General features: G+C 37.4%; 2 protein-coding genes across 2 annotated transcripts in view; one reads left to right on the top strand and one right to left on the bottom strand.

Moving 5' to 3' along the window:
- Nucleotides 1-767: 767 nt before the first annotated feature.
- Nucleotides 768-2916, top strand: SCRN3 (secernin 3; the record flags this gene model as incomplete). The annotated part of the gene is made up of 3 exons (XM_009075131.1): nucleotides 768-930; nucleotides 1288-1468; nucleotides 2253-2916. Coding segments are annotated over 3 exons (500 nt in total), but the record flags the coding sequence as incomplete, so codon positions are not given.
- A 4435-nt stretch (nucleotides 2917-7351) lies between these two features.
- Nucleotides 7352-7732, bottom strand: part of GPR155 (G protein-coupled receptor 155) — a 20667-nt gene continuing 20286 nt past the window's right edge. The window contains exon 15 of the mRNA XM_009075129.1: nucleotides 7352-7574. Coding sequence (XP_009073377.1) covers nucleotides 7352-7574 — 223 coding nt within the window. The remainder of the gene's footprint in view (nucleotides 7575-7732) is intronic.

Here is a 7732-nt window from a genome sequence, read left to right as displayed (position 1 = left end):
GCTTTGAAAGGTCAGATGATGAAAATTAAAACAAAACATAATGAAACCAAAAAGCAAGCAACAGTCTTGGTGTTTTGTTTTCAAAGTTTCATACAAAACCCATGCATAGTTGTTACATTTTTTTTAATATTTGCAAAACAACATAGTAGTATTAACTCTGTTCAAGTACTAAACAGTATTATAATGATTTGTCTTAACTTTCACACAGTGCTCGAAGTTCAACATTTAATCAAAGCTATTAATTTTCATCTGAAGAGTAACATTGTGAATGACCATTTGGCTAGCCATATGTAATTTGCTTTAATGGGAAATACAACAGAATCATAGAATTTAGAAGTTGGAGTGGACCTTACAGATCATCTAGTCCCAACCCCCTGACATGAGCAGGGACACCTCCCACCAGACCAGGTTGCTCAAGGCCTCATCCAGCCTGGCTTTGAACACTGCCAGGGTTGGGGCAGCCACTACTTCCCTGGGCAACCTGTGCCAGTGTCTCACCATTTGTCTTCATCCTCCCCTTTTTTAAAATCATGTTATAGTCCATTATTGCCTACTCTGAAATAAATACTTTGGGGAAAGCAATAACATTTATAAGTGTGTTGCATATTAAGATATGGCTTTAGGATTATTTCTTTTTCCTGCCAACATGGACAAACTAAAACTGGCATTGCCTATTAAAGGAAAAGCAGCCAGCTGTAGAGAACATGCAATTTGGTTGGTATTATAAGTAGCCCTGGGTCTAAATAATTGTATTGTATCTTAAATAGGATCTATCACTTCTGAAATAATGATGGAAATTCTTCGTGACAAAGAGAGTGGGATTAACATGGAAGGTGGATTTATGACCACTGGTAGCATGGTGTCTGTACTGCCTCAGCAGCCTCATCTGCCCTGTGTTCACTTCTTCACGGCAACTCCAGATCCTTCCAGGTGATGTAGCAGCAAGTAATTAAAATACAAAGTTGCAAATATCCAAATGAAAAAGTTTTGGAATTTGCCTAATTATACTCCTTTTTGCTTTGTTTTTTTTTCTTTTTTCTCCCCCTGAAAAAACACAATGAAAAGGTAGGAGTAACATAATGTACATGATGTACATTAATGCTATCACCAACCTACTTAGTGAAACACTTCTGTGACACTGACTGAAACATCAGTTAGATTTTTTTAAATGCTTCTTTCTTAAAAGAAGGAATTAGAAGAATGGGGAAAAATACAGCAATCTACTGACTCAACAATTTTAACAGAACTGTGTCAGTAATGGATCTCTGTTCTATTTTCTCCTTCTAGGTCTGTATTCAAGCCTTTCATTTTTGTGCCCAATATTACTCAGTTATTGAAAACCAGGTCCCCTACATTTGGGCATGATGATCCAGTTAAGAAGCAACCACGTTTTCAGAGTAAGCCAGATCGAAGACATGAGCTCTATAAAAAACATGAAAGTGCTGCTGTAGTTATGGAAACTACCAAGGTACGTTGATGAAATTAGATTTCAGTGCAAGCAGGTGGTTTATATAAGCTCCTTGCTCACATTTTGTTCGTGTGATACCATTGAATGCCCTTGGATGGATTGCCAAGAACAGTGTGGTGTCCCAGAAGCCCATTGTGTTGGCATCTGGCAGGCATGTTTCAAGCACTGAAAATTGCAGCTAGCACTGACCTGTACTCCCAGGTAAGTATCTGTGCTGCTCATCCTGCAAAACAGCCCACCACAGACTCCTGCACCAGTCAGATAATGGGAAAATGCTTGAGCAGCCACAGGCCAATATACAAGTCCTGGTAAGAGTACTTAAGGCTGTTCAGGCCCCTGGCTTCAGGTGGAAGGGAGAGCTTGCCTTTTACCCTAGCTTGGTACAGACAGGAAAGGAAACAAGGTGACAAAGACAGCTGGACACAAAGGTGAAGCAGGAAGGCAGTTGCATACTTTTAACAGTATCATCTCTCTTATTTACAGATACATGTTCTTAAAAGTAAGTCATATACCCACTTAAGTTTTGGTAACTTAAATATCTAAAGCAGCTTTAATTTTGTTTATTTTCAATCCATCAGACAAAGGTTGCAGGGAGAGGAACTGAGTGGTAGATATTAGGAAAGATATGTAAGAAAACCTCTCATGGTGCTGACTTCTACCAACACAAACAGGTACCCTAGAAACTTAGAAAATTAAAGCAAGGACAGTAGAACAGAGTTTTGTTAGGGTGATCACACTACATACCCTGTACAGTTTTTAGTGAAACAGATGTTTCTTTTTGCAGGGCAAAGGTAAAGAAATGCTCATAAAGATACAGGAGTTGGAGAAACAGAAGATAAGTCAAATGGAATCAATCCTACAGAACGGATGTCTTGACACTAACCAAGTGGTTAAGCTTTTTTCACAGTGTGTAGATGAAGAACTCAAAATATATAGCTAAGAAAACTATTTGAATGTGGTAATGTTCTGCATTATAATTAGGTTTTCTAATGAAGAGGCTATATAGACTACATCTTGTTTTCAATGTACCACTTAGTATGGACAGTTCTAAAGATGTAGCTTCATAGTCAGGACAAATAAATGGCTTTTGATTGTAGGAAGCAATGCTGAAAAGGCTCCTTAAGAGCAAGGCAGTTGCTTTGTACAGGGCACGAAACAGGCAGCAGAGATTGATTTTGTCAACAAACAGATGCAATTAGAAGGCAATAGCTTGACTAAATTGTGGAACAAACCCATCTCTGGATGAAGAGCGCTAACTCAGCTTTGGAGAACTCAGTTCTAGTGTGCACATGTGTAGCTTTTATAGTCAAGAGAATTGTAGCAGAATTTCAGATTACCTGAATTAAAATGGCCATGCTGAAGACTTTCTAAAATGTAGAAGCTTGATGAGCACTGAATAAAAAGGAAAGTGATATGCAAGTCAAGTAAGATTGATATTCAATTGTTTGATAAAACCATTGTAAGATACATTTAATATATGAACCTTCTACTCCTTCAATGTAAAATGAGGCTAAGACTTCAAGGTATACTAGAAATAAATCAGTTACAATTTTACCATGAGTGATTGTGAAATCTGATTACCTGGCATTCAGCAATGCAAGCATCCTGTAAGTTATCACACTTTTCAGTCCCCTGTCTACTTTCCCCACCCTGATACTGAAAAATAAACTTATTTACACACAATATGATTATTTTCAAATTCATTCTGCAGTTCACTTTGTAAGATCATGTGGGAGTTGTAAAATGTTCCTTGAACTGTTACTTTTTAAACTAGAAAGAGGTTGGGGTATACAGGTATATACATGTGCTCAGCAGGACATTTAAATGAACTTTGAGGTTTTTTTCACTTCATATAAAGCATTTAAACTGTGACTTGTTTTGACAAAATTACTAGACTATGGAGTTCATTTAATTATGTTTTTTGCCCTGCCAGGAACTCTTCTTTCCTGATCCTGTTAAAAGTAATGATCAATTTATGATACTACTTTTATTATCTATGGCAAAGAACAAACTGAGCAAACAAAGAGAGAAGATCCTGACTTTTCTGCATGATCAAATAGGATAAAAAGTATGGCTGTATGAGAAAAACAAACTATTCAAAACCCAACACTTCTGCAAACCTTCAGAAGAAAACATAGAACACAAAATGGAGCAATATGTGACATGACACAGCACCCCCAGACACAGCAGACCACATTAAGATCATTCTTTGATGATTTTTCTATAGTCAGTTTCTAGAATTACCTCATATGCTAAAGGTGGGGCTACACAGAATGCAGTTTTCTCATTTTGTAAATGCTTCTATCCCCTCACAGGTAAAAAAACCTAAGTCTAGGCAAACAGAAAAATAGGTAGTCAATGAAGTTTGCAGAAGGAGTAAGAAAACGGAGAGCTTGGCAGAATTTATTCTTTCTGATCTTTCAATGAAAGTAGAGATCAATTTGGAATGCTGTGTTCAGATCCACAGCAAGAAATTAATGGGTCAGGAAAAACTTGTGAACTTTCTAGTTCCAGTGGTCTGATGTGTAAGCTCAGCAAGCAGGACTGAGTATCAGGTAAGAATGAAAGAAAGTTTGACTTGACTGTGACCCTTTTGTGCCTGTGCTGACAAAAAAAAACCCTCTTAGAAATTCAACATCAGTGGATGTTTGTTAACTGGAAGACAGATTTAATTAAAGTATGCTATATTGGCCTGTTTTCCTTATGTATGTCCATATTTGACATCATGTGTCTCTTTGTCCTGTTTTTGACCATCAGCTGTTCCACACTAGCTCTTTAATAGCTTCAAAGCATCAGTAAATGTCAGGTAAAACTGCTGAAAACCAACATATGAGTCAAGTATACAGGCAGCATAGCAAAACAAGAGAAACAATTTTATGCTACAGTGCAAATATTGAAGTTAGACAGGAAGGACAGTACTGAGGTTGGTGGAGAAGCCTTGAAGTAAACTTCTTGGTCACTTAATCATGGGGTGGCAACTAACCAGGCTGAGCATATTGGTCTGATTGCAGTATGGGCAGGTACAGTCCAACTGTTCCTCTTGCTTATGTGCTGCTTTTTATTTACTGGTGTACAGGATACAAAGTAATGTATGGAGATTGTTCAAGTGATGGCCAACAGGGCACGGGATATTTTGTCCCTTTTTCTCCTTGGGATTTCATCCTCCTGGAATATGTGCAGTGTAAAAACAGAAAATGAAGATGGGATCAGGAGGAATAAATAATCCTCCCTCCCACAACCATGCAACCAAACCAAATCATTTAAAAACCAGAATGACCTCCAGAGGGCAATCTTGGCATGGATTTCACCCACGACAAAGGATTTCATTCATGCAGTGGATTTTACAAGGTCTAGAGCCTTGTGAAGGATCATTATTTTTTTAAAAAAAAAAAAAAAACCAACTAAAATTTCTACCTAGAAAAGTGTTCTATCCATCCCTGTCCATTAACTCAATTATTTTGAAATCAGTTCTAGGAAAAACGATCCAGTGTTTCACTGGACATTCCTCTGGACTTGTTCAGTAGATGTTTTCCTGGAACTTAACTTCCAAGTCAACTGACATACATCCCAAACTAATCCACCTTCAAAATCAAAGAACTCATTGCATCACTGACCACATCTTTAAAGCAAAGCTATTTCTACCCACCAGAAATCCACACATCAGTAGATCAACTATTGACATAACATCCAATTGTCAACTATCCTAAAACTTGCCAGTGCTCCCTGGTGGAAGCAAATATTTACCAGATAAAAGAGTTATTTAACCTTGTAAAGCTATTCTAAGTGTGTTCTTAGCTTTCTGAAGTACCCAGTGTTTCAGAAGCAGGTGGTTATATGCTGTATTTCATTCCTAGTTTCTTTAGTCTATTCATTAACCATCACACTCTGATTGGACTAATGGGTATGGCATCAGGAGCCACAATGTTGTAACAGTAAACTGAACAGAATTTGGTGTCAGTTGTTAATTAAAAGTATTCTCTTTATTAGATTTGTAACAGGGAGCCTTTTCTAAGCAGAAATTGTGAGCAACCTCTTACTTAAAACATATATTGTGTTCAAACCTAGGGAATAGCAGAGCCATTACAAATAGGCCCTAAGATCAAATTCTTGAACGTTGGAAGAATGCTTTTAAAAAAATTAAATCAAATTCATTGTATTTGATAAGTAGATGATAATGTGAAACATTCCTGGTACAGACATATCTTTGTGTGTACACCCATTAACAAGTCCTCTGCCTACTTAGAAAGCATCAAGGGTGGATTTAAGAAATGCCAGAATTGAAACCCAAGTGCCATGTTAACACATCTCTCAGAAAAATACATTGGTTGTAAACCTTGATATGCACACACCTCTCACACCTCACATCACAACACAGCTCAGAACTCAGAAATCGAGTAACAGGTTTATTGACAAGTGACAATAATTGAAGCCATACACATTTGTAGCTTCTGCTCTTAAGTTACATCTCTCTAATTATTCCAGAGTATTTGATGCAGCTTTATTCAGCTGCTGTAATGGAAAACACTATTGTTTTCCTTTGTGGCCACAGCCTGATACAAATATCAATTATTTTGTTGCTGGAAAACATTAAAATATTTCAGTTTGTATCACATACATATGCAGTAGGATGCAGTTGTGTTTCTGTGCACACTGCAGAAGTGCAATAACACTGACAGTAAAAGAAATTCTTTTTTCAATGGAAGTCTTGCATGGAGTTATAGCAACCATAAAACAACTGCTTCTTGAACAGTAACTTATGCTGCTAAAATTCTTAATACAAAGTAGATGCAAAAGTAGCGATAATAAAAACCTGTGTGCTAAAAGGAAAAAAACAAAAACAAAGGAAAAAAGAAGGGAAAGACTTGAAAAAAAGGATGAGCTATTCATATGCTTGAGCAAATCATTTTTGTTTCAATACTTGGGTTCCTTTCCCTCACTATATAAAATTTTTATATAGACACATAAATGCTGTTCTTGCAGTCTTACAGGGGCAGCATAATGGCTATGAGATACAACACTTTGTCTTTCACCTTTTCAAATACTGCAGAAGACGCAGGTTCTCAGATTCTGCCTTCAGTGCACAGGAATCTGAACGACACTAAAGTAACTATTTAAATATAGCAGGAGGATACCTGAGGTTGATTAAAAACCTGTGTTAGGCAACCAACTAGAATTTAGGATCTTAAACTACTCTAAACCCTAATTTGGATGTTCAGTTAGGATTCTTTAGACAATAGATTTAAAAGTTATTTTATTTAATTTAAAAAGCTTTACAATCCGAAAAAGAGCTTTGTCTTGACTTGCACATGTATGCAAGGCTTCCATAAAATCTTTATTTGAGGATGGCACTTCTGAATTAAACTGGAAAGGCTAATTTTAGAATGTAAAAATCTACTCTTGGCAAAGCTGTTACTATCACCCATAAGGCAAAACTTCAGAACAAATTGTTTATTCCATTATATCATCTCCTAATTTGGGAGAGTGCTGGGTATTTTTATGTTTTTAAGATTCAGTAGGTTTGTACAGAACCATTAATTAATCCACTCTATTTCCTCACTAAAGCTGCTGTTAAAATGCCTCTAAAACACAACAGTGACACATAAGATCTTGCTATTCGTTTTGCTCAAAATGGAAAAAAATGCTCTAAATCCAGAGCATCTTGTTTTATTTAGTTGCATTCTGGTTGGAATGCTCACTAAATACCACTTGCTACCACGTCCTTCAAAACAGACACAAGCAGAACCACATCTCTTAACTTTACGAGAGAGAAAACAGAGTTCTCTGAGAGCCCTGAGAAAGAAACACTTCCAGTTTCAGTGGGGAAGGCAGAGGAGGTGGTCACACTCGCCCCCTAACTACCTCTCCTTCGCCTGCATGCTTGGGTCAATGGCTCTCAGCTGCAACCGAGCTCTTAGGAATAAAGCGATAATACAAGTATTCATCCCGAAATTCAAATTCATTTGTAATGTGCTGGACGACACCTCCTTGCATCAGTCTGTCTCCATACATCACAGCTTCCCCACGGTCAGAGGCAAGACCAACTTGCATGAGCCAGTTCACCAGGTCACAGCCATAGAAGATGCCAGTGGAGATCTTTGCACCACACCTGTATGTCAAAGGAATGATTCACCCACATGTTCTGTAAATCTGGTATCACCACTGCACGATGGGGAAAGGCAAGGAAAAATAGCAGGAAACAAGGAAAGACATCATGATAGTTAAGAGCATGTTAGAAGAGAATTTGCAAGTTTTGTATATTAGGGA

Source organism: Acanthisitta chloris, unplaced genomic scaffold, assembly GCF_000695815.1.
Source record: "Acanthisitta chloris isolate BGI_N310 unplaced genomic scaffold, ASM69581v1 scaffold43405, whole genome shotgun sequence".
Classification (NCBI taxonomy): domain Eukaryota; kingdom Metazoa; phylum Chordata; class Aves; order Passeriformes; family Acanthisittidae; genus Acanthisitta; species Acanthisitta chloris.
Note: the sequence above shows the minus strand (reverse complement) of the source record. Positions and strands in the feature narration are given on the sequence as shown.